The 27,137-nt window shown below is 36.9% G+C and overlaps 1 protein-coding gene across 2 annotated transcripts in view; it reads right to left on the minus strand.

Moving 5' to 3' along the window:
* SCAF8 (SR-related CTD associated factor 8) overlaps positions 1 to 27,137 on the minus strand; it is a 62,240-nt gene that overhangs the window by 9,514 nt on the left and 25,589 nt on the right. For both annotated transcript variants that reach the window (XM_063443427.1, XM_063443428.1), the window contains 14 exons: positions 17,603 to 17,686; positions 12,412 to 12,456; positions 10,405 to 10,566; positions 9,289 to 9,442; positions 7,916 to 8,046; positions 6,093 to 6,269; positions 4,825 to 4,898; positions 3,077 to 3,191; positions 2,669 to 2,797; positions 2,187 to 2,296; positions 1,901 to 2,094; positions 1,571 to 1,671; positions 1,221 to 1,334; positions 876 to 1,032 (listed from right to left, as the gene is read on the minus strand). In XM_063443427.1, coding sequence (XP_063299497.1) covers positions 876 to 1,032; positions 1,221 to 1,334; positions 1,571 to 1,671; positions 1,901 to 2,094; positions 2,187 to 2,296; positions 2,669 to 2,797; positions 3,077 to 3,191; positions 4,825 to 4,898; positions 6,093 to 6,269; positions 7,916 to 8,046; positions 9,289 to 9,442; positions 10,405 to 10,566; positions 12,412 to 12,456; positions 17,603 to 17,686 — 1,747 coding nt within the window. The remainder of the gene's footprint in view (positions 1 to 875; positions 1,033 to 1,220; positions 1,335 to 1,570; positions 1,672 to 1,900; positions 2,095 to 2,186; positions 2,297 to 2,668; positions 2,798 to 3,076; positions 3,192 to 4,824; positions 4,899 to 6,092; positions 6,270 to 7,915; positions 8,047 to 9,288; positions 9,443 to 10,404; positions 10,567 to 12,411; positions 12,457 to 17,602; positions 17,687 to 27,137) is intronic.

The raw sequence follows: 27,137 nt of genomic DNA on the forward strand, positions 1-27,137 counted from the left end.
TGTGAGGCTATAGAGAGCAGTCGAGAGGCATCAGAGTAGTTAGGGTTGTTGATTGGGATATTAAAGTCCCCAAGGATAAGGGACGGAGTGCTAGAGGAGAAAAAGTGGGGTGGCCAGGAAGAAGAGTGTTCAATGAACAAGCTGGGACGACCAGAGAGCAATCAATGATGGCAGTTCTTAAAGGTTTAAAAAGGCAGAAAGTGTGAACTTCAAACAAAGGAAAAGATAAGGCAAGTGATATTGGTTGAAAGGTAAATTGGGGGGAGAAAAGGATGCTGCAAAGTTTCCTTTACAGTTGCTGAGAATGTGAGTTAGTTATAGGCCACAGACGCATTAAAAAAGCTGGAGCAGCGCTATCAAAGGGGGATAAGCCAGGTCTCAGACTCAGAAAGTTTGAAATTAAAAGGTCTTGTATAGTCAATTTGTTTGCTGCAGACAGAGCGGGCGTTCCACAATGCACACTGAATGTTGGTAATTGAGCATTAAATAACAGGGTATGGGCATGAGGTTCATATGTGTTCTGTCTGGCTTAGTGTAAGCAGAGAACGTGAAAGACCCTGTGTATTGGGAGAGACATCACCAGCTGCAAGAAACAAAAGTAGAGACAATGACAAGAGGTGAGAATGGGTGTTGTATGGATGAGGTCTAGGATGAGATTGTCTGGAAGTAGGAAAGTGTACAGAGAGATGTGTGCAGTGCGTGAAAAAAGAAAAGAGGGAGCAGTGAAGCTTGCTGGGTGGTTGAGGTTAATGAGGAGAAGTTTGAATGTTATGGGTTAAGATATATATACTGCTTGTAAAACATTTCCTAGAATTCTTTCACTATTAAAAGAAAAAACAACATAAATACCCTGTTTAAGTTAAATGGGTTTTTACCATTATTGACAGTCTCTTGGTCAATCATTCCACCTTCTGCAAAGTCATCTAGATCATCCAGCTTGAGTTTCTCCCATGGAATATAGGTGACTCCAAGATCAACATCCCAGAACTGTTTGTATTCTTGTTTTACACCTTTATTTAAGGCCCAAGCAATCTGAACATAAGAAAATATATAGTGAGTCTAATGCAGAATATCTTGTCAAACGCATGATAAATTTTATACAGAAAAAAATGTATATTAAAAATGTATTATGCTTCACTTACTGAAGAGGAAATCTAACATTTCTCGTCCCTTTACAATGCTGTTTATCATTGCATGACCCATTCAAAGGCTAGACATACCTTAATTATTTTAGATCCAATCTTGCAGGAGCCAGCACTAAGCTTCTGAAGAGCCCGAAAGGCATCTTGCCTGTGAACCATGCAGACATATGCACATCCTCTTGGGGGAATCATCTATATATAAAAAAAAAAAAAAAAAAAAAAAAAAAAAGTAATGTGGTAAGAAGTTACAAACTTATATTTTACATTTATAAAAATGTATACATTTACATTTATATATGTATACATTTACATTTATAAAAATTTATAAAGCTGATTTTAACATGAAATTTTTTACACAATGTCCAGTCTGTAACAAGGACCAACAACTTAATAAACCATATGAAGTTAAGTGTTTCTTTCATACTTACATTGATTGATTCAATCTGTCCAAACTCCTCAAAAACATTGGTCAAATCTTGTTGAGTGGCTTTTTTGTCAACCTGACCAACCCACAGTGTAGTACTGCATACTAATGAAGGTAAAATGAGAAGAAAAAAAACACATAATTTTTACATACGCAAAAAAACAATAATAATTAATTAGAAAATATGCTAGTACATAATCTTTATAACACAAGTCTTTACATTTACGTCTGAAAGCAAATATTACAAACAAATGTAACAAGCTGTAAATAATAATAATAATAAAAAAAAGTATAAATAAAAAAATTAATAAATAAAGGATCATAGTGTACATACCACTCAACGTTTTGGATCTTATGGGAGGTAGGCCTTTTTTCTGCCGCTCTTTCTCCCTCTCTCTTGCTCGTCTCTCACTTGAGTATGACCGGGATGTCTTCCGTTTTCTTTCCCGAGATCTTGACCGAGAACGTTTTCTGTGTTTACGTTTCCTGGAGCCAGAGCGTGACCTTGACCGCCTTTTTCTTGGGGATCTTTTGAAAGGCAACAAAATCTTCAATTAGATAATTTAGTCAATGGTTTTGAAAAAGCAAAGAGGTCTATAAATAAAGTAATAATCACAAACCTTGAACGAGATTTTGAACGTGTCCTGGGTCTTTCATCTTTCATTATCTTCTTTTCCTCTTTCTCAAACATCTCTTCAGTTACATCTTGCATTTCCTCAATATCCATATCCTAAAAACAATATATCACAATTCAAAACAATACTTACATTTTCATTTTTATCACACCGATAATTACTGTTATTGAAATCAATGACTGTAAAAAAAGTGCACTTCATATTAACTCAAATCAACCTACAAACCAAATAAACATTTTGGCTTTACACTAACTGATATAAATTATGTTGCTTAAGCAATATAATAAGTCTATGTAAAATAGTTTTTAGAATGGCAACTAGACCTGTTAAATCGAGTGGTGTGGCGCTTCAGCTTGATGGTCTGGAAAATGGCTTGCATATATTTACTGAACTGCGAATATTTTACAGTAATATAGAATGTTATTAATGGGTTAAGCTAAATGTAGTAGTTTAGTATTGCTATTCACCTCTTGTTGCATGTTCATAGAAGCATGGATTTGTGATTCTTGATCTAGAAAGGTCTGCTGGCTATCATCTTGAGAAGGTGTAGCAGAGTTTTCAGATTCAGACATATCCTGATTTTCCTTGGCTGGCATCTAGACAGTCATAGAGAAAGAACATTCTTGAATCAAAGTGGTTCCAGTATTTCCTTTTATGAATCAGTGTGACTAGGTGATGTTCACATTTGGACAAGAACATGCCTCTTGTGTCTGTCAAACAGACCAGCACTGTAGGCAATGCAAGAAAGGTGAAATTAATGAATAGGGCTTCCGGTGTGTTATTAACACATACCCATTATCAGTGTTTTATTCTAAACTTTTTAAGCAAACTTGATGCAAATAATATCATCCCTGTTAAAATAGTTAATAAATTACCTTTGGAGTATGTTGCTCCATAAACTGTTGGCGAAGATGTTCAAGATTTTGTTGTTGCAAATGTTCTGCAAGTTGATGGAATAGCGAGTTGTTCATGGACTCAGATACTCGAGGTCTACAACATGACACATACACAAACAAAAAAAAATATTATTTCTATACACAACAGTAATTTAATTATGAAGATGTAACGAGTCATAACATATTTGAAGGACAAATTGCAATTCAAAACTATCTGACATATTGCATCACTACCATATTAATATCAGAACAGGCTAGCTAATGGTCCCTCTTCAAAAAAAATAAAAAAATATATACTAACATAAATAAAATGGTCAAGCTTAAAAGGTACACTTGCTTAACAACTTTAGCTTAATGATGCAGCTTTAGTGCATAGACCATGCAATGCAGTCTCTCTGCTCAAATCTACGCCATTTAGAATTTAAATCACTTTTATTTCTGTTTATGCAGCCTTAGCCACACTCGCCCTGGCTGTGACTCACAGAGCCTACATGAAAAAAACAAGGTTTAATTTTCAGATGTGGCACCACAGTATGTTTACTTTAGACATTATTATCTCCTGCTCTGTTAATTGAAGTTTAATCATACACATGAAGCTGTTCCAGGCTCTAGCATGTCATTATTAGAAGGGGATAAGAAATTCTAGATTAAACAAACTGCACAATATGGGAACCTAAAACAATATATGTTATTTTTAAGGTGAAGGGGAGCTGTGTGAGCATCAGCCAAATGAGGTGTGGGTAGAACTGGATATATAAAGTGATAAAACTCCTAAATGGGAGAAAATTAAGCAGGGAGACTCCACGGACATGATCTATACGTCAAAGCCATTTGATTCAACTAAAGTTATTTTAGTGTTTACAGTGCATCTCTTTAACAGACAGGTTTGATATTGAAGCCAACGCCTTAAACTAAAAAAAGTGCAAAGGTGACCTGGTGAAGATGTGCTATGCTTATTTCCTTCCCCATGTGGTAAGAATACCAATGGAAACGGAAGAAAAAGGTTTAAAAATCAGAGATGTGAAAATCCTATCACCCAATGCTCTGGACATGTAGTTTCAGGAGCTGGGCGGATGTTTTTTTTTCTTCTGCCTTAATTCAGCCAGCAGAACTCCTCCAGGGCACATGGGGTTGTAATTGCCTGGGCATAGGGAATGTGGTCTCTCCTTTGCAGTCTGAGGCTCAGTAAGTCAGAGCACCGCTGCCGTAACTCTGAGCCTGAACTCTGGCTTAGTGGGTGCTACGCCATGAGTAGTAGTTACTGTGATCTGCAAGGGGTGCAAGTCACATGCTCTCCACTAAAACAAATCCCCCACAGATCATTAGAGATGTTTGATCTTCAAAGAACACCCCCATACAAACACATATCACATGACTTGTTATGAAATCTCATGGTGTAACTAAAAAACAACATGCATCCACTTTCACCTATTCTTCTGGAGATCATTTTCCATTATTGAAGTTATAAATAACACCTAAAAATTGTCATACCTGTGGGATATGTGAAGCAGCTCTTGATAGAGTCAGAGTGCACCAAACATGCCCAGGACATGTTACAAACCTAATTGCCTATACAAGGATTTCATAGTTTTCACAATAATAATTTGTTACTAATACTACAGAATATGATGTACGTGAAATATAGAAATTACTTATCAATAACATTGTTACAAAACACAAGAAAAAATGCAACAAAATATAAAAAGTAACCGTAAAAAAAAACTTACATCTGTTGGGTCTCCTTGTTTGACTCTTCAGGCTGGCTAGAATCATCTCCAAAATCAAACCTGTCCATTAGTTTCTAGTACGTAAATAAAAATATGTATTAATAAAATAAACTAACCATGAAGATAACCGGTTTCACTTCATTTCTTGGGGAATGGTTATCCATTAACCCCTTAAGGACTCAGCCAAATGTACACGTTGTGATCAAAACAAAACGTAAACAAAACCTGGAATTTGACTATGTCTGTTCAACCGTAATTCACCTCTTTTATTTTAAGTGCACCCACACTTAATATATATCATTTTATTCAGGGAAAACAGGGCTTTCATTTAACATCAAAGATTTAGCTATGAAACATTATTTAATATGAATAAAATATAAAAAAATGGGAGAAAATAAGAAATGTTTTTTTTTGTTCTACATGACATTTTAACTGTGAATGTCATAATACTGTTTGCTTTTACTGCAATACAATACACATATTTGTATTCAGCAATGTCTCACGTAAAACAGTATCCCCTATGTACAGGTTTTATGGTGTTTTGGGAAGTTACAGGGTCAAATTTAGCGAGTAAAATTTTTTTCAGATTGAAATTTGCCAGATTGGTTTCGTTGCCTTTGACACCGTATGGTAGCACAGGAATGAAAACGGTTTTCAAACCTTGAGCACCTTTGGTCTGGCCTTTTCTAAGATATACTTAAAATGAAACTTCCACTTTAGTCATACCTGAAGAGGAGGCTGGACTGGAGATGCCCGGGGTAACCCAAGTAATTGTTTGAACCATTCAAGAGCTTATTGGCTACTTCAGGATGAAGCCAGGGTACTTCTGGCACCATAACCACTATGCCAGATCACTTGCCAGAATATAACCATGCCTGCACAAATATACCAGTATCTACTATATGTTTATTTTACTCTGGTGAATGCCATTAGAACAAAAGACAATTATGTAAGAAAGTCAAAAGTTTAATAAAGGCTATATTGTCGGTTTATGTTTTTTTTTTTTTTTTTTTAAATAATAATAAGTATATATAATAATAATTATACGTGTAGACACAATAAGTGGCTGTAAATAAATGATTGTAATGGGTCATGTACCAAAGGACGTTTTTAGTCTGGTATTAGAATATCTTTATACAGACATAATCACACAAAATAAGTGTTATAATTTATCTATTAACTGACAGTTTTCACTGTGTCACACACAAAAATGCAGAACCCTACATAATAAGTACACATAATAATGTGCACAATATACTGTGTTATACCTTGCTGAGAGACATGCTCTGCTCCAGTGGATTTAACGTGTTTGATGAGGAGGCTGCTGCTGTGAGTTGAGCTGTAAGTGCCTGAAGCTGAACAACTAGACCAGCGTCTAACGCTTGAAGAAGAGAAGGCTGGGGCTTCTGCTGCTGAACGTGCAAAGATTGGACCAGATGCTGAAGCTATTGAAAAGGGAATCATAAAAATTATAAAACTATAAACTTTATAAAAAATCCTAACTACTGATGACAAACACAGCAATGCCAATTCAGTAAGGCAAGAAAGCAAGTGAGCTAAAAGAGAACTGAAATGTGAGAAACATTAAAATTAAGTAGAAAAGATTTGCTCACATTTTGAGTTTACCACTCTTTCCTGTTTCAGGTTTGCATTTACTTATCTCAATGCACTATGGGCATAAGTATCACTGCTTGACCATTAAGTTTCTGTGTAGCCTTATGGGGTCCAAGAAGTAGGAGTGCATCTTACATTCATTGCTGAGGTAGGATATGTGGGTGCCCTATTGTGTGTAACTCAAACATACCTGGCCCAATGTGTGCGAAAAACCCTATCACTGCGCTTTAGGATATTTAGGAGTATATTAATATTAACAAAAAATGTATAATTGAAATGCTTTGTTTAAACATACAGGCATATTTCATAAAACCCAAACAATCAATAAATTATTGTTTCTATTGAAAAGAAATGCTATAGTTTAACAATATACATAACTATTATGTGCTATGCAAACTAGAATATTTTAATTTAAGGAAAAAGGTTCCATATATCCCCACTATGTGTCAGACTGACACTACGTTTTGTTAATGGTTTAATGCCTTAATAAAGTGGGCTTGCATATGAAATAGCAATGGAACAAATGCAAGCTGTTTCCTGAATTGCATTTTGTGTGCAACTAAAACACACAAGATTAATGGAGTCAGAGATAGGGAGCACGGTTTATCATAATCTAAGCAAATAGCATAGTTTGATATGGTGCTTGTATTGACGCAGTAATATCTAAACAGATTAAATGGATTGAAAATGACAGACATGTGGAAATAGTGTTCCATGATCTACTAAATGCTGTAAAGTGCTATTTACCTGGGGTGGGGGGGGGGAGAGTGGAGGTGGGCACTGGCAAATTTATCTATATCCATGGAGGCTAAAGGCCAAAGACCCATATTCCCAGAAGCCTTTAACACAGATCCATAGTCAAAGACACAAGCACACACCGACTCATACTTCCAGACACACAGTCAGATGAGAACTGCAAGTCAGTAATCCCAGACACAAACACCGTGCCAGATGCACACACTCCTATATGCACACAACTGCAGTATTAACCCCACACCATACTGTACTAACCCAGCATCTTCAGTATTAGCTCCACAATGCACTTTATTAATCCCAAATGTGCTGTATTAATTACATATACATACAGACGTAAACTTTCCCTTTAACTCACCATGTAGCATGGCAAAATAGCATCTTGGGATGCATTTTTGTTCTGACAGGATTCCCCCTTAAGAATCTGGCACACACATGGTTATTTACAAAAGTGAGAATTCAAAGTGAATTTCAAATTTAAGGTCACAACAGTCAAACTGAAAGCATAGATGACTTAGAAAATGTTTCCAGTTTGGCTATTTAGACCTTAAATTTGAAATTAACTTTGAATTCTCACATTAGTAAATTCCCCTAACAGCCTGTGAAAGGAAGTCGGGGGTATGATGTTCTGTAGTGTTTCCACCCCCTTCATATATAATAACTGTAGAGATCCTGTCAAGACGTCGGCAGCCACATTAGCAGCCACATTACAAATAATCCTTACCTGCTGTCCCTGAGGACTTTGCAAAATCTGTGCCACAGCAGCAAGTGTATCTGTACTGGCTATTTGAGCAATCCATGGGTCTGGTATACCCTGAACTATGTTAGCTGGAGTTACTGGCGTAGCTGGAGTACCTAGAAGAAATAGAATAACATAGTAACATAGTCATTAAACACCAAAATAATTTTATTTTAATTATGTGATTTTGTGGCATAGATGCTGCCCCTGCAACCTTTCAAATCAAAACAGTAAAGATGCTGCCCCTGCAACCTTTCAAATCAAAACAGTGTTGTAACTACGAAAATTCCATGGTCGCAGATTGAAATGGGCTGAAAAATTTAATTAATCAGATTCATGGCATTGACATGCAACATAGGTTGATGCCTGATTACAACAAATAATAACATTAATAATGGATTATAAAATCGTTATTAACAAATTTAGTTATCAATTTGTTGGTCTGATTAAATGATAATGTCAAACTAATAATAGTAATGTAAGAACAGTATAACTTAATATTTTTCAGACAAATTAATTTTAAAAGAGATATCAACCATCTGAAGCCTCTAGGAATTAAAATAGGTAAAAGATGTTAAAAAGATCTCCCTGTAACATTTTCGTCCTTCCCTTATCCTTCACTGCTTTTATGCGGTGGGATTGTCGTCTCAGAGCATCAATGTTGAGTGGGAGCTGGAATGCTTGAGAAAAGAGGCATGGTGCCATACTCTGCCATAAGCTATGCATGTCCATCAGCTCACACAACGTCATTCACTTACAGAACTACACAATTATATTCAGGGCCAATACAAACCATTGACTGGAAATCTATTCATAAATAGAACTATACATAGGAAACTATGTAAGGCATTTAGATTGGAAGAGAGGAGATTTAGTCTAAGGCAAAGGAAAAGGTGTTTTTTTTTGTTTTTTTTACAGTAAGAACAATAAACAGGTGGTTTTATCAGAGTATATACAGATGTTTAAACAGCAATTGGATAAATACTTGCAAAAACATAACATACAGGGATATAATTTATAATTAGTGGGGTAATAATTCCTGATCCGAGGAGATATCTGACTGTCATTCTGGGGTCAAGAAGGATTTTTCCCCCTAGTCTGTTGCACAATTGGAAGAGCTACAGACTATTTTTAAAGCTTCTTTCGGAACAGCAAAAACAAATGTGAGAAAGGCTGAACTTGATGGATGCATGTCTCTTCTCAGCTATGTAACGGTGTAAAATCAATTTTTTTTTTTTTTATTTGCGATTTAATGCATGTTGTTCAAGTAAAGGAATATTACATTTTAACTCATGATAGATCATAATGAAGGCATCAACTGATAGAAAATAAAAGCTGCTGTAGGGTGAAGATAATACCTGGTGTGTTGCTGACCGCAGCTGCAGTACTAGGTAGATTTGGGGTGACAACAGGTGGAGGAATCCCAGCAGCCATGTCAAGGAGAGGCTGAATAATTTCACTCTTGAACACATTATTTTTTTGCCACAGGTTTAGTACTCTTACAATTTTGCTCTAAACAAAAAAAAAAATTAAAAAATACATACATATTTTAGAGGCATTTCATCAAAATATAACAAAAAATAAATCATATGTATCTATAATTGAACACCCTTTTTCAAAGCAAAATTACCAGGTTATCTTAGCAGAAAATTGTAATTAATTACACATGATACCAAGAAACATAATGCTTCTAACATCTTTGGTTTGGTTCAAGTAGGCTATGGGTGCTTTAATCCATCCCCTATGACTTCCACATAAACAATGGAGTTTCACCTGACCTAAATATCTGAACAGAATAAGCAGGATTCAGCTGTGCCAAATTGCTGTTAAAGGGACACACTTAGCAATATAACTACTATAAGCTGTTTTAGTGGAATCCGTCTGATTTTTGTAAAAGTGCTTTCACAATGGGTTTTAGTATATGGCAAGATGCTGCCAGTAACTGCAGTAACTATTAAAGTGTAAGCTTACCAGCCAAAGTCAAAGCACACATCTTAGAAGAGTCCTACTGTTAAAGTTGTCTTAAAAGAAGAAAATCCTTTTAAATACTGAACACACTGAGTTGGCGGCTGCACTGTAATGAGGCTGTGTAATACAAAGCCAATAAAAGTACTTTAGGTGTATTAAAATATAAGCAAATAGACTATAAGAAATTGAAAGATTACTAATAAGCTTAAACTTACAATGACATCACTTACAATTTCTCCACCACTCTTTCAAACTGAGCAATATCTAGAGTACACACGAACAATGAATGCTTGAAAATCTCCAGCATGCAAGCTCACAGACAGCGCTACTATCTTTTTCCACCTCAATTACTAAATACTTGCTGTACCACCTCTTACAACATGTCATATTGAGAAAAACAAATAATGGGAAATGTAGCTCCTTCAGATATAATTCATTTAATAATTGCAAAATGGGTAAAAGAACAATACTTATTTTAAAAATGTTGTGAAAATTCTGGAATATACCTTGTCATCTGCAGGACAGCGATACAAATTCTGGAAAGTGTTAATGATGTTTTGGCTGAAGCGGGGGGCAAACACATCTTTATCTTGACCAAACTGATGCCTGGACTGACGAACAATGGAATCAATGACATACAACCCAGGAACTTTATATTCTGGTTTACACTGTAGAAAAGACAAAAAAACAAAAATAAAATTACACTTCTAAAATAAAAAAATAAAAAAAATCTACATTTAGTAGATATATCTCCAATGTAATCAAGCATGCATTTACTTTTTTTTTTTTTTTCATTGGGTGTCCATCTAAAAACAGCGTGCAAAAGCGGCAGATCTCTTATCTGCAGTCTTTGCAACTCCCTTCTATAGCTCAGACCTTTTGTGGCTGTCCAAGTACTGAGTAATTGCCTGCCTCTTGAGTCTAGCTCCATATGAGCAAAACTACCTGAAAGTAACAGAACTGAAAGTCTGATGGAACTGGAAGTTTGATTGACAGCCAGTGGGGTTATATATATATATATATATATATATATATATACTATACTATACTAACACAGCACTATAGTTGATAGTATGAAAACTCTTACCTTTTTCCTTTTTCATTTGTAATGCAGAACACATTTTAAAATACCTTTGTCAACTTTAGATTGAAGATTAATTATACATTAGGTAGTTAATTCCAAATGTACACAAGCATTAAGTTCAACGTCTTTGCTGGGGATGTGATAATGAGGAGGTTTACTTATTCATTACCCATACAAAATATCATGAAATGAGATGGTGAGCAATGGGATATAGGAGGATTCTACCTTTTTTCTGTTAATTTGTTTTTACATTGCTGAACTGGCACAGGGAACCTGTTATGCACACTACATGATTTAAAGCTCCCACGTGGTTGTGCATTGTGTATAAAAGTGCAACAAAATCCTTAAAGTTAGGACATGTCATTACGCCTTACAAAGCATGGGGTGTAATGATGTGAGGGCATAATGATAAGCTCTAATGTTTTGGTGTGAGCAGTTTACATCAGGGAGAATAAGGTACAAATCGATACTTGTTGACACCTCTGTCTGCTGGGGCCAAATTTAGTAATTAAGTGGCCCCAGACTGATTGAGGAGTTGTATGCAGTGCTCAAATGAGTGCTGCATACAGCACTTTAAATCCATTGAAAACACAGCAGATGAGAGGACCAGTCATTCTAGATTGACAGCTGCTCAAGGGAATCCCCAAGCATCTAAAAGGAAAATCTCCCTACTTGCCCCCTGCCAATTATGACCGGTGCTATGCTTTGCCAGCTTCCCAGCACCGATCACAGTGTAATCAGCGGGGAAAGCATGAAGAAGGCTCAGCATTACAGAGAGCTATTCTCTGTCATCTTGAAAACAACCTGTAGATGGTGGTCACAGACTGATCTCTACTATTTTAGCTAGTAAATCCATATGCTGATATAAACACTGATATTAGCAGAGTATTCCTTAGGGTTAGTGTAAGCATTGAGAGACAGGGCACATGCAAGTAAAGCTTCTCATAGACTTTTCTCCTCAAATGCTGCTGTGTGAATTAAAATGTTGGTGGGAATACACTTGCTATGCTGTTTTAATCCTGTGTGCCCAGGCAGTTCTTTTCCTTGCAATAGTGGAGCTGGCTTCTCCTAGAACAGATGTATCAAATACACGAATGCTGTCTACTCTGCCTGTTGTCCATTAGTTGATAGAATGTATATAAGATTACCCAAATGTGTCTATTAACAGCACAGATAGGGACACATGCTAGATAAAACATTGCATGGAAAAAAAGAAATTACATGATTTTGCCTATTCTGCAACTAATATGTCACCACATTCTGGAAATACTTAATTTATGCAATTTTGACAATGGCATTGTAAGGCTGTAATACTACGATTGTACAGTTGTATAGTCTCCCCAATATCAAGTTCACACATACTATATGCTGTAAAATTTATATACCTGTAAAGGGACCCCATAAGCACATATTTCAAAGTAAAAGTTACCTTTTGGATGAACTTCTCCACACTCTGGACAACATGCTTGTAAAACTAAAGGAAAAAATACAACAAACAAAATCAATATGAATGGGCAAAAAATGGACAATTGTCTTCACATCTTATGACACTGTAAATAATAATCGTTATATTTCAAACACACAATAGAAAATATTATAAAACACATTTTGTGAGTGTTTTGGAGGGAGATTTTGACCACTAAAGACAGAAAAAGTAGCTACTTCACTTAGAGATGTGCAAACAAAAATATGACAACATAAATATTAACTTGGGTTATGTTTTTATAATTATTTTCTTTTTTGATATCTCTTTATTGGATTTAAAATGTTATAAAAAAAAAAAAGTTCAACAAAGAGACATCAATCATATATATCTTTCATATCCATTCTTTAGCCATATTTTTGTTGAAATTCATATAAAGTTATGAAACAAAACAATACTTTACATACATACATTTAACATTCCTGAGAGAGAGACAACAAAATCCATTGTCATTGTTGCTAGGAGTATTCAAAAATTTATTCTTTCCATTATTGTTTCTATTTTTTTTTATCCAGAGATCCCAATTACATCATTTTCTCGATCTCCACTGGTCTATACTATTACAGCCTTTTTCCATCCTACATTGCCAGATAAATTGTTCAAAAAGTTTCTATTGTTGGCGTATTAGTAGTTTTCCAACGCCTGGCAATCAATAATTTAACTGCCGTTAATAAGTGTAAGATTATAGGTATTGTGTTTTTGGGATTATTATTCTTTTAAATTTCGCTACGCTGTGGTGAGTCTGTAAAAAGAAAAATCACTCTAGATATCAGAAATCCATTTCTAAGCATTGTAAGATGTGAAAACACAGCTTCCATGTTTCTCTGTGTTCCATTCAAGGAACTAAAATACAAAAAATACAACACTATTTAGCAGATATAGTGCTAATGAAAACATGCATTAATTTGACAATGCATTTTTCATTGGGAGTGTTTCTAAAAATAGCTTCCAAAAGCTACAGATCTCGTCTGCAACCTTTGCACACCCTCCCCTTCTTCCCCAGCCCTGACTTTCTGTGGCTGTTCAAACAATTATAGGGCTTTTCGATTCAGCACAGGAGATGGACCTCTGGGCAATTGCCCCTGTCTCAGTATAGATCCACTGAACTACTAGGAAGTAACAGGACCTAAATGTATGGTTGACATCCAGGGTGTGTAATAACCATTAATTTATTAAAGTGCACATTTCTATTGAAATCTAAAGATTTTGTAAAATGCAAAAAAAGAAAAGAAAAAAAAAAAACACTTTTATAAAGTGCACATTTCAATTGAAATCTAAAGATTTTGTAAAATGCAAAAAAAGAAAAGAAAAAAAAAAACACTTTGGGTGCTTTTAGGTAGCAATGGCACTAATACAACAATTGGTAAACAATCCATAGCTGTTAGAAGCATAAAGTGGGATGGCTACAAACTGGGACCTGGCCTATGCTCCTTCTCAGTCTATTTGTTGTACTTGGTATGGGTGTGAACTAGGAATCGACCGATTATCGGTCTGGCCGATATACGGTATTGGCCTATAGAGATATCGATATTGCCGATAATACATACCAGGACCGCCGTGGCCATGACAAGTCCGGCGGTCCTGGAGGGCCCGCAGCAAGCTCTTACTTACCTTCCCAGCAGCTCCCCTGTCTAAATCTTGCGAGTCCCGCGGCCATCAGAGCGTTGCCACGGGTTACCATGGCAATGCTCTGCGCGGCACACACACCGCGAGATTTAGACAGGGGAGCTGAAGGCAGCTGCTGGGAAGGTAAGAGCCTGCTGGGCCCCCACTGCACAGTCCATGCCCCTGGATCACCAGGGAAAGCTATATCCCCCTTCCCTGGCCAGGTAAGAAGCAGGGAGGGTGGACTAAAAGAAAATGTTTTTTTTTTTTTAAAATGCCCCCCCCCATTACATAACTACACAAACACACACACAGTGCATTATATATACACACTACACAAACACACTGCATTCACTATACACACTACACAAACACACACACTGCATCCACTATACACACACTACACAAACACACTGCATCCACTATACACACACTACACAAACACACACACACACACACACACACACACACACACACTCTGCATTCATTATATACATACACTTCACAAACACACACTCTGCAGTCATTATATGTACACACACACACAGCTCCCCTGTCTAAACACACTGCATCCACTAAACGTGGCATGTATATTTTGTGCATTTACCTTTAGAAATAGTTTATTTTTTCAAAATGGTAAATGTACAGAATATCAGTAAGTTATCGGCTATCGGCCTGAGTGGTCATACTGCTTGGAGTAACCCTTTAAGTGTAATGGAGACCCCCTTGGGTTGGGAAGAGGATAATGAAGGTGGTTTCCAGAAATAACTTTTAAATACATAAATTACATAAAAGTTGAATAGTTGACTGAGGTAATTTTAAAATTGAAGAATGGGTCACTAAGCTAAGAAGCTTTAGAAGCACAGCTGTAGACTGTAATAAAAGGAAAAAAATGTCAATTTAAAAACCAACATTATTTGACCCTATAGATTAAAAACCTCTGAGCTAAGTAACAGACTAGAGTTGGAAAGAAAAAATATTTAAAAAAAAAAAAAAAAAAACACATTTTGGGAGATTTATCACCCAATGATGTTTCTTTTTGGAAATTAAAAATACTTAAAAAAAATGTAATAAGATGGATGAAACACTACTACATCCACAGCATGCTGTAGTAAGTATGGTGCTAGGTGACTGTGGCACTGTCCCACTGTTAATAGTTTAATCATATTCTAATGGTGTGACACTTCTGTGGTTTATGCAGGCCCTCGTAGTCTGGCCTCTCTCACAAATAACTTCCACTTCAGCAATATCTGTGAACAGGGGCTAAGCACCACAGTATGTGTTAACCCATTTAAAAGCAGTATGTATCTTAACAGTGGGGTGTTACAAGGGTTTTCTGGCACCATAACCACAACAGCATGCAGCAGTAGCTATGGTGCTTAGAGTGCTCCATTTAGCCTAAAAATATATATATTATCAAACTTCCATTTTATTATAATTAAAGACAAAGACATAGAAACAAAGGTACTAACTTTACAAATACAACATAATTAGAGTATAAGATCTCAAGGCCATTTAGGTCTCTTATTTAAATATGCTGTACTACTAAATTCAAGTATCTCATTATGTACATTTGATTGGCATAATGCAAAACATGTAAACTACAGGCAATCTGATCATTCATTAGCAGTGTGAATTGCATTAGCTGTTCAACATGTATTTGGCTGAGGACTTGTTTAAGGTCTTTGGACTTTCAAAGAGAAATCAGTAAAGGATGAACAGAAATATGAAATAAATAAAAATTGCTGTTCATGATCATAATTTCTAAAAGATAAGGTATTTTGATGTAGAGAAATCTGTTCTTTGTTTTTATATGCTTTTGAAATCTCTTCAAAAACTGTTGAATACCTTTTATGCTTGCTTGACAGTGAATTAAACTGTGCCCAGAATACTTAATAATGTTTTTTGTTTTATTAGGCACCATTTCTTTTATTTTCCCCAATATTTATCATACAATTTCTACTAGCACCACGGGTAACAAAAATAGAAAATTTAAAAAATGTATAGCATATTTTAGAATAACAGTACATTTATTATTGTCAAGATAAAAACTTTAAAAGACTTTATCTCAGAGAGAGAATCTCAAGACACGCTGCATCCGGAGCTAATGCAATTCACGGTTTCTTAAATTTTCAGAACATACTATAAAGGGACACTATAGTCACCAGAACAACTACAGCTTATTGTATTTGTTTTCCGGTGAGTACAATCATTCTCTTCAGGCTTTTTGCAGTAAACAGTCTTTTCAGAGAAAGTGCAGTGTTTACATTACAGCCTAGTGATAACTTCACTGACCACTCCATAGATGGCTGCTAAAGCTGCTTCCTTGGGCAGCACTGCATTCAGTTTCTCCACCCTTTGCATGCAGACACTGAACTTTCCTCATAGAGATGCACTGATTCAATACAACTCTATGATGAGATGCTGATTGGACAGGGCTGTGTTTGACTTGTGCTGGCTCTGCCCCTGATCTGCCTCCATGACAGCCAATTCTATGGGTATGTTTCGTGATTGGCTCAGACCACTACTTCTGAGACTTGAATACAAGTAAGATTATACTACATGTAAGGAGGCAAGGGGGGCCAGATGGTGATTTTAACACTATAGGGTCAGGAATACATTTAGTGTTCCTTTAACTATGCAGTTCAATTTTGGTTACCAGTTTAAGACAAGAACTGTATCCTGTTGTACTTGCTGACTCAATCATTTATTTCATTATAGTAATGAATTTAAAATATGGATCAATTCCCTAGCTTAAGGACATAATGATTTTTTCCTCCTCCATTAAAGGGACACTATAGTCACCAGAACAACTACAGCTTAATGTGTTGGTTCTGGTGTCTATAGCCTGTCCCTGCAGACTGTTTAATGTAAATGCTGCCTTTTCAGAGATAAGGCAGCATTTACATTTGTGCCTAGTCACTCAGGCAACTAGAGGTGCTTCCCGCGTCATTGCTACACAGTGCGAGCAGTGGCGTTCAGCGTTTTCACGCTTTGCAAGAAGGCGCTGAATGATCCCTGTAGAGATGCATAGATTTAGTGCATCACTATGAGGAGATGCTGATTGGCTCAGTGCAGTGTTTGCCACGCATGCACAATAGCCTCCCCAATGGGAAAGCATTTGATTGGCTCAAATCATCAAAATGATGATCCCAGCAATGGAGACAGGCCAGCCACGGCAAGATACCCATGACATGTGCGTAAAGGTAAATAAATTCACCTTTTTTGGGGGAGATTGGAGCGGGGCCTCCAACCTAAACAGCCACACCAGCACTATAGTGTCGGGAATAGATGTTTGCAATTCTGACATATAGTGTTCTTTTAATCTGTATGTCAAGAGGTTACACCTGGTGAACTAAAACGTTCCATCTTAGTATACTTTTATATAATATCAACACAAGGTATAGTCCGTTTCCAATCTGTTCAGTTCATTAATAATATACATATATACACATATATATATAATGTTATGACAAAACTGCCTTGGTTTTTAAAAGGTTATGACTAAACAAATAAAGACAAAAATACATACCTTTAAAGCTTTGATTGCAGACTTTGTGATCTGTGTCATTTTAGCTTTGGAAATAGGTGGCTTATAATCATTTAGCGAGTATAACTGTGGGAAACAATGGAGATAAACTTAATGATTAATACATATCGTAGTAAAAAGTTTAAAAGTAAAATCAAATGCAGATCAGCGTAAAGTATTTATACAATGTCACCTGTCCAATGACAAACAATATTAATATTTAACCTTACTTAAGTACCCGTCATAGTATGGATAAGTTTATTTAATAGTAAAAATAATTTAAGCTCTACACTGCAGAGTAGAGTTGTTAGTAGACATGTGCACAAATGCATTTCAGCTGGCATGAACAATCAAATACCTTTTAATCTAAACCCAAGCGCAACAATCCAGCTGGGACCTGTGAAATCTTATTCATTGCTAGTATATAGATGGGAAGAAAACCATTAAAAATAGGCCCCTCACCATTTTCAATCAGTAAATCTGCATAGATCTTTTCATAGACTGCTATGCCAAAGAAATGGCTGGAAAGCAAAAGAACCCTCCACTAGGCAGTCCTGCTGTACTTCAACACAGTGCTTGTCACTCTGTTAAAATGCAAAAACATCTGCAATGAAGCAAGCATGTTGGCGTCATGGAGGAGGATTATGATGCTTGGGTAAGTGTGCCTAAGCAAAATAAATTAATGGAATACTAAAGGACCAGGAACACTGGAACACCTACCTTTATTCCAGACTGATAGAGGGGCTCTGCCCCTGACCTGCCTCCTTGGCTGACATCATCAAAAGTGGTGATCTCAGCCAATCACAATGCTTTCCCATTGGAAAGATATGCATTAAAGTTAAAATGGTAAAAAACAGAATAAGCTCTGCATTACCATGACATGGACATCACACAGGACCGCCGGGCTTGTAATGAGGTGTGTGTATTTAATGCAGTATGTTTATATAATGCACACTATACAAACACACTGCATTATATACGCACACTATATTATATATACACACACTATACAAACACACTGCATTATATAAACACACTATACAAACACACTGCATTATATAAACACTGCATTATATACACAGTGTTTATATAATTCAGTGTGTGTTTGTGTAGTGTGTTTATATAATGCACACTACACACACACTGCATTATATACACACACTATACAAACACACTCTGCATTATATAAACACACTACATTCACTATACACACACACACTCTGCTTTCATTATATACACACACTACACTAATACACACTGCATCCACAACACACACACACACACACACTGCATCCACAACACAAACACTACACAAACACACACTGCATCCATAATACACACACTACACAAACTGCATCCACAACACACACACACTACACACACTGCATCCACAACACACACACTACACAAACTGCATCCACAACACACACACACTACACACACTGCATCCACAACACACACTACACAAACACACACTGCATCCACTACACACACTGCATCCACTACACAAACACACACAGCTCCCCTGTCTAAACACACTGGATCCACTACACGTGGCATGTATATTTTGTGCATTTACCTTTAGAAATAGTTTTTCTTTTCCAAAATGGTAAATGTACAGAATATCGGCAAATTATATCGGCTATCGGCCTGAAAGTTCACAGAATATCGGTATTGGCTCTTAAAAAATCAATATCGGTCGATCCCTAGTGTAGTGCCTATAAGTGTTTACCCAAATATGTCAACATCTAAGAACAAACGGGAAGTAGTCTGGTGAAAATTAGTTATCCTAAAGAACATATACAAAATAGTTTTAGATATTCAAAAGGTCTTGGATGCTTCAAGGTAAAGCTTGATGACATGTAACATCTCAAAAGTGCAAGGTTTTCTTGCTATTCTGTGGACTAGTACAAGGAGAAAACTAAAATTTCTGCAAGATTGAAACTGCAGTAACGCTTTTTAGAAGAAAAGAGCACTGCTTTGTCACAGCAAAAATATTTATAATCTTTTGACTAAAAAGCCATTTTAGTTTTAGTAGACTAAACCTCTAGTAGATTTTAGTTGACACGACTGGGTTTAGTTAAAGGGACACTATAGTCACCAGAACAACTACAGCTTCATTACCTTCAGGCTTTTTGCAGTAAACACTGTTGTTTCAGAGAAAATGCAGTGTTTACATTACAGCCTAGTGATAACTTCACTGGCCACTCCTTAGATGTCTGTTAGAGATCCTTCCTGGGCCATGGCTGCCTAAAATGCATCCAAACATTCAGTATCTCCTCCCGCTGCATGCAGACACTGAACTTTCCTCAGAGATTCACTGATTCAATTCATCTCTATGAGGAGATGCTGATTGGCCAGGGCTGTGTTTAAATCATGCTGGCTCTGCCCCTGATCTGCCTCTTGGTCACTCTCAGCCAATCCTATGGAGAAGCACTGTGATTAGATCAGGCTACCACTTCTGATGATGTCAGCAGACTGCTTGTTTTTCTGAGGCAAACCGCATGCAGACGTACAGCTTCAGGTTTGAATACAGTAAGATTTTGCTATATTTACAGAGGCACGAGGGGCCCAGGGGAGCTAGATGGTGGTTTTAACACTATAGGGTCAGGAATACATGTTTGTGTTCCTGACCCTATAGTGATCCTTTAAAGCCTCTGTCTCTTTTGTCCCTTCCCCAGTCCCTCTGTGTCTCTTTGTGTTCTCCCAGCCATTCTAGGTGACTCTCTTCCATCCAAGCACTGGTCTGTCTCTGTTGCCCCTTCCACAGGCCCTGTGTACAGCAGTAATTTTGGCAGCAAGTTTCAATTTAGTTTTAGTAATAGGCTTTTGACTAAAAAGCCATTTTAGTTTTAGTCGGATTTTAGTCATCTGAATTGTTTTAGTTTTAGTCAACCCAATCTCAAAAATGTTAATTGACTAAAATTTTACTACATTGTCAGTCGACAAAATTAACACTGTTTAGGACTGGGTGGGGAACCACAAAGCTATACACAGCAGGTATTACACACAGTCAGCTAACTGGCTGACCACAGTGGTGAAGAAGGCTGAAACTTAAGCTTTGATTATGACTAATCTAAAGGGCATCAAAATCTGACGTACCTCCATGAACTGAGGTGTAATCAAATTTTAAAAAATGTCCTTCAGTCTAAAAGTAGAGATCTGTTTGACTTAGAATGGAAAAAATAAAAAAAAGTATATTTACAGAAACAAATAACTTATCATGCAGACATATGTGTGTGTATATACAGTTACAATCATAATTATTCAACCCCAATTGAAAATGTATTATCAAAATGTACATACTTTCAGCTCTTTGCAATGAACAAATCAAACAAAAGCATTTGAAATAGCTCAACACAGCGAATGCTTCAAGTGGTTTCCACAAAGTCAACCTAAAATGCAACTTATAATGACTTCTCCAGTATCAAAATTATTCAATCCCCTGAATAGTGAATCCCTCACAAAAGCACAAATATCCAAAAAACATGTCTAAAGCACACCCGATGTAACTCTTAAGGGGCTTCGTTAGTTGCACCAGGTGTGCTTGAGCTGGAACACTTTAAATACCTGAACTAGCTAGAGGTTTGTTGACTGTCATGTCTGACTGCAAATTAGAAATATGGCCAAGTCAAAAGAATGGGCCACAAAGTTAAGAGAAGATATCTCCCTTCACAAACAAGGAACACAAGAAAAAGATACCGAAGGCACGGACTGTTCCTAGAGACACAGTTGGAAGCATAGTTTTAACGTTCAAAGTCATATAAATAAGCCACAGACGTTTTGTGCTGGCTCTGCCTCTGAGTCAGTCTCAGCCAATCCTATGGGGAAGCATTGTGATTGGATTAGGCTACCACTTCTGCGGATGTCAGCAGGCAGTGGGCAGATCTAAAGGAAACAGGGACAAAGTAAGCAGCTGCAGACTTGAATACAAGTAAGATTTAACTATATTTAGGGAGACATGGGGGGACCAGGGTGGCTAGATGGTGGTTTTAACCGTATAGGGTCAGGAATACATGTTTGTGTTCCTGACCCTATAGTGCACTTTTAAATACTGATAAAACCTGGAACGTTGGTGGGTCTTGAGGACTTGATTGGGAAACACTGATTTAAGGTAATTTAGAAAATAATGATTGGAAATACAAACAAATGGATATAGAAGAGAAATTATTTCTGCACTAGGGGTTCATGAAAGGTAATTGACCAGATATTTTAGAATGACATGCTCCACAATGTATATTTCACATTAAACGTCTAATTCATGTATAGCTCTTAACAGAGCCGGACTGGGAAAAAAAAATTAGGCCCAGGCATTTATCACAGCGGCCCACTAAGAAGGAATCATGGAATACGGCAGGGTCCCTGCATGGACCGGCCGGGGAGATCCTGTGACCTCCTCTGACAGCCTGTGCCCGATGGCCAGTCCGGGCCTGGTTCTTAAACAAAAAAATTTCAATGTGAGGAAAAACTGGTCTATGCCTCATATTTTGCCTCTGTTAATTGCCAGGTGCAATATAGTCCACCTTCAATTTATAAGAAGAAGCACTTTCGGTGACTATATCTTACATAAGACAAACAAATGTTTTGTAGTATGTGCAAAAACATTTTTTTTTAATGTACATGCACACAGAACTGGCATCTAAAGATCCACAACCTTTTTACCCAGCACTTAGTTCCTTGTTACTGCTGGGCACTGTTCAAACACATTCATGTCATAGAAAAACACTACAGTCAGATTGCCTGTTCGAAGCTTTTCATACAGATGGATGGATTTAATAAGTAATAGGGACAAAAACGAAAGACATACTATAGGGCTGTATTACCGTATATACTCGAGTATAAGCCGACCCGAATATAAGCCGAGGCCCCTAATTTTACCCCAAAAAACTGGGAAAACTTATTGACTCGAGTATAAGACTAGGGTGGGAAATGCAGCAGCTACTGGTAAATTTCTAAATACAATTAGATCCTTAAAAAATTATATTAATTGAATATTTATTTACAGTGTGTGTATATAATGAATGCAGTGTGTGCGTATGAGTGCAGTGTGCGTATGAGTGCAGTGTGCGTATGAATGCAGTGCGTGTATGAATGCAGTGTGTGTTTGTGAGTGCAGTGTGTGTGCGTATATAATGAATGCAGTGTGTGTGTGTGTGAGTGCAGTGTGTGTGTGTGAGTGCAGTGTGTGTGTGTGAGTACAGTGTGTGTGTGTGAGTGCAGTGTGTGTGAGTGAGTGCAGTGTGTGTGAGTGAGTGCAGTGTGTGTGAGTGAGTGCAGTGTGTGTGAGTGAGTGCAGTGTGTGTGAGTGAGTGCAGTGTGTGTGAGTGAGTGAGTGAGTGTGTGTGTGTGTGAGTGCAGTGTGTGTGTGTGAGTGTGTGTGAGTGAAGTGTGTGAGTGCAGTGTGTGTGTGTGAGTGCAGTGTGTGTGTGTGAGTGCAGTGTGTGTGTGTGAGTGAAGTGTGTGTGTGTGAGTGAAGTGTGTGTGTGTGAGTGAAGTGTGTGAGTGAAGTGTGTGTGTGTGAGTGCAGTGTGTGTATATGAATGAAGTGTGAGTGTGTGTGATGCAGTGTGTGTATGAGTGCAGTGTGTGTATGAGTGCAGTGTGTGTATATGAATGAAGTGTGATGCAGTGTGTGTGATGCAGTGTGTGTTTGTGTATGTGTTGGTGGGGGTGGGCATTTAATATATTATTAATTATTATTATATTTTTTTTATTTTTTATATTATTTTATTTTTTGTATTATTATGTATTATTTAATTATTATTATTATTTTTTTTTAATTATATTTTTTTTTTCGTCCCCCCTCCCTGCTTGATACATAGCAGGGAGGGGGGCTCCTTCCCTGGTGGTCCAGTGTCATTGGTAGTTCAGTGGGGGGAGAGGGGGGCTGGCAGAGCTGTACTTACCTGTCCTGCAGCTCCTGTCAGCTCCCTCCTCCTCCGCGCGGTCTGTGCAGCTCCCTCTGTCAGCTCCCAGTGTAAGTCTCGCGAGAGCCACGGCTCTCGCGAGACTTACACTGGGAGCTGACTGAGGTGCTGAACGGACGGCGCGGAGGAGGAGGGAGCTGACAGGAGCTGCAGGAGAGGTAAGTACAGCTCTGCCAGCCCCCCTCTCCCCCAGTCTGTATTATGGCAATGCAAATTGCCATAATACAGACTCTGACTCGAGTATAAGCCGAGTTGGGGTTTTTCAGCACAAAAAATGTGCTGAAAAACTCTGCTTATACTCGAGTATATACGGTAGTTTATTTTCTTTAAATAAAAATAGTGATTTCTATAAAAACAAAATGATTATAGTCTATTGTAGACTAAAAATCTTATCAGAGTTAACCAACTGCTGGAGGAGGGAAAGTTATATTCCAGATAAGCTGGTTAGCAAGTGGTTGCCTCACCTTGCCATTACATTAAAGGGACACTATAACCATCAAAATAACTATCATAATTAAGCAGTTTTGGTGTATAGAGCATGCCCCTGCAGTCTCGCTGCCCAATTTTCTGCCATTTAGGTGTTAAAGGAACACCACAGGGATTCCTGACCCCATAGTGTTAAAACCACCACCTAGCCCACCTGCCTCACTCTTTCCCCCCCCAAATTATAGTAAAATTGTATTATTTATTCCAGTCTGCTGCTACTGGTGTGCCGGCTTGGCCAACATCGTCAGAAGTGATTGTCTCAGCTAATCACATAGGAAAGCATTGGATTGGATGAGAAGGTCAGAGGCAGTTCAGGGGCAGAGCCAGCACAAGTCAAACATAGCCCTGGCCAAAGAGCATCTCTATGAGGAAAGTTCAGTGTTTACATGCAGACTGTGGATACACTGAGTGTGCAGCACTGCACAGGAAGCACCTATAGGAGCCATCTGAAGAGTGGCCAGTGGAGGTATCCCTAAGCTTTAATGTAAATACTGCATTTTCTCTGAAAAAGTGTTTTCTGCAAAAAGCCTGAAGGGAGTGATTGCACTCACCAGAACAAATACAATAGTATGTAGTTGTTCTGGTGACTATAGTGACCCTTAAAATAATTTTATAAGAATTTATGCAGCCCGAGTCATACCTCCCTGCATGTGACTTGCACAGACTTCCTAAACACTTCCTGTAAAGAAGTTATCTAATGTTCACACTTCTTTGATTACAAATGCTGTTTAATTAAGATTATCTCCAGCTCTGTTAATATCTTGTTAGGCTCCGTAGGAGCCTACCGTATGTAATTAAAGTTCAATTTACAGAGCAGGAGATAAAAACGTTAAAAGTAAGTTAACATAGACCCCACTGACTGGTCTGACATCTGGGCCTCCATAAACTCAATCACAATTTGGAACAAGCATATAAAATGCTATTCTGATGGTATATTACTCCCTGGAAGAATTCAAAAAGACCCTTAGATCCTGCCTAGAGTATACCTGCCATTACTGTAACATTTTGAGACACCAATGTAGCACTCAACATTGGTACCAGACTATGCTGCAAATATTGTGTTTTGAATTGAATTTCTGTACTTTTGTACTCTTGTATCTCTCTGTTCTTTAAAAAACAAACAAAAAAAACCAACAAGTTATAAATAAAGAATCTTTAAATAAAAAATAAAACAACATTTGAAATTTAAAGTGTCAGTCACAGCCAGGGGAGGTGTGACTAGGGATGCAGAAATATAGATAACATTGATTTAACTCAAAAAGAGCAGAGAATTGGGCAGTGAGACTGCAGGAGCATGATCTATACACCAAAACTTCTTCATTAACCCCTTAATGCCGTTACGGCGTGCTATGCCGTCACGGGTTAAGTGGGCTTTAAAGCCGTTATGACGGCATAGCACGCCGTAACGGCTTGCAGCCCCAGGAGGTAAGTTATACTTACCTCCGCCGCGATCCGCTTCAGGAGGACTGCCTCACAACCCAGGCAGCCCTCCCACGGCAAATGAGGCCCCCGGGGGCCATGTGATCGCTCTCAAAGAGCGATCACATGGCCCCCTATAGCTGGCTGTGGATCTGCCAGCAGGGGGACTGTTTGAAATATCAGACAGTCCCCCTGCTGGTGGGAAGTATAAAAAATAAATAAAAGACAAGTGTAAAAATAAATTAAATATATTTATATATATATATAATATGTATATATATTATATATATATATATATAATATGTATATATATTATATATATATATATATATAATATGTATATATATTATATATATATATATATAATATGTATATATATTATATATATATAATATATATACATATTATATATATGTAACGTCATACAAAGTGTATTTTAATATTAATATAAGTATATATATTAATATTAAAATACACTTAGAATGACGTTAGATATATATAATATGTATATATATTATATATATATATAATAGATGTACATATATATATTATATATAAATACGTATAATTAAAATAATAAATAAATTAAATAATAAAATAAATAAATAAAATATTGAAACAAAATTTAATATAAATTATATATGCATATGTAATTTCATTCTAACTGTATTTTGTTATTAATATATATATATATATATCGGTAACAAAATACACTTAGAATGACATTCTATATATATCTATATATATATAAAATACAAATAACCGCAAATATATATATATAGATAAATACATATAATTACATAAAAGATTACATTAGTATACACGTAGAATTTAAATACCTATAAATGCATATATATAAAAATTCTACATGTATATTTAAATAATCTTTTAACGTAATTATGTGATTTGATTACGTAATTAAAATTTGATTGACATGCATGACAACACAGGGAGAAAGTGCAGAGAATTTAATTCGCAAGCACTATATTTGACCCTGTAACTCTCCAATACACCATAAAACCTGTACATAGGGGGTACTGTTTTACTCGGGAGACTTCGCTGAACTCAAATATTCATGTTTCAAACTGGTAAATTGTATTACAACGATGATATTTTAAGTAAAAGTGACGTTTTTTGCATTTTTTACAAGCGAACTGCACTTTTATGGTCTATATTATTGTTGTAATATGTTTTACTGTTTTAAAACACTAATATTTGTGTTAAGTGAAGTCTCCCGAGAATAACAGTACCCCCCATGTACAGGTTTTATGGTGTTTTGGAACGTTAGAGAGTCACATATAAGGCTTGCATTTCATTTTTTTCACATTGAAATTTGCCAGATTGGTTATGTTGCCTTTGAGAGCGTATGGCAGCCCAGGAATGAGAATTACCCCCATGATGGCATACCATTTGCAAAAGTAGACAACCCGAGGTATTGCAAGTGGGGTATGTCCAGTCTTTCTTAGTAGCCACTTAGTCACAAACACTGGCCAAATATTTGTTTTTTGCTTTTTTCACACAAAAACAAATATGAACGCTAACTTTGGCCAGTGTTTGTGACTAAGTGGCTACTAAAAAAGACTAAACATACCCCACTTTCAATACCTTGGCTTGTCTACTTTTTCAAATGGTATGCCATTATGGGGGTAATTCTCATTCCTGGGCTACCACACCGTCTCAAAGGTAACATTACCAATCTGGCAAAT

Source organism: Pelobates fuscus, chromosome 2 (assembly GCF_036172605.1).
Source record: "Pelobates fuscus isolate aPelFus1 chromosome 2, aPelFus1.pri, whole genome shotgun sequence".
Taxonomy (NCBI): Eukaryota; Metazoa; Chordata; class Amphibia; order Anura; family Pelobatidae; genus Pelobates; species Pelobates fuscus.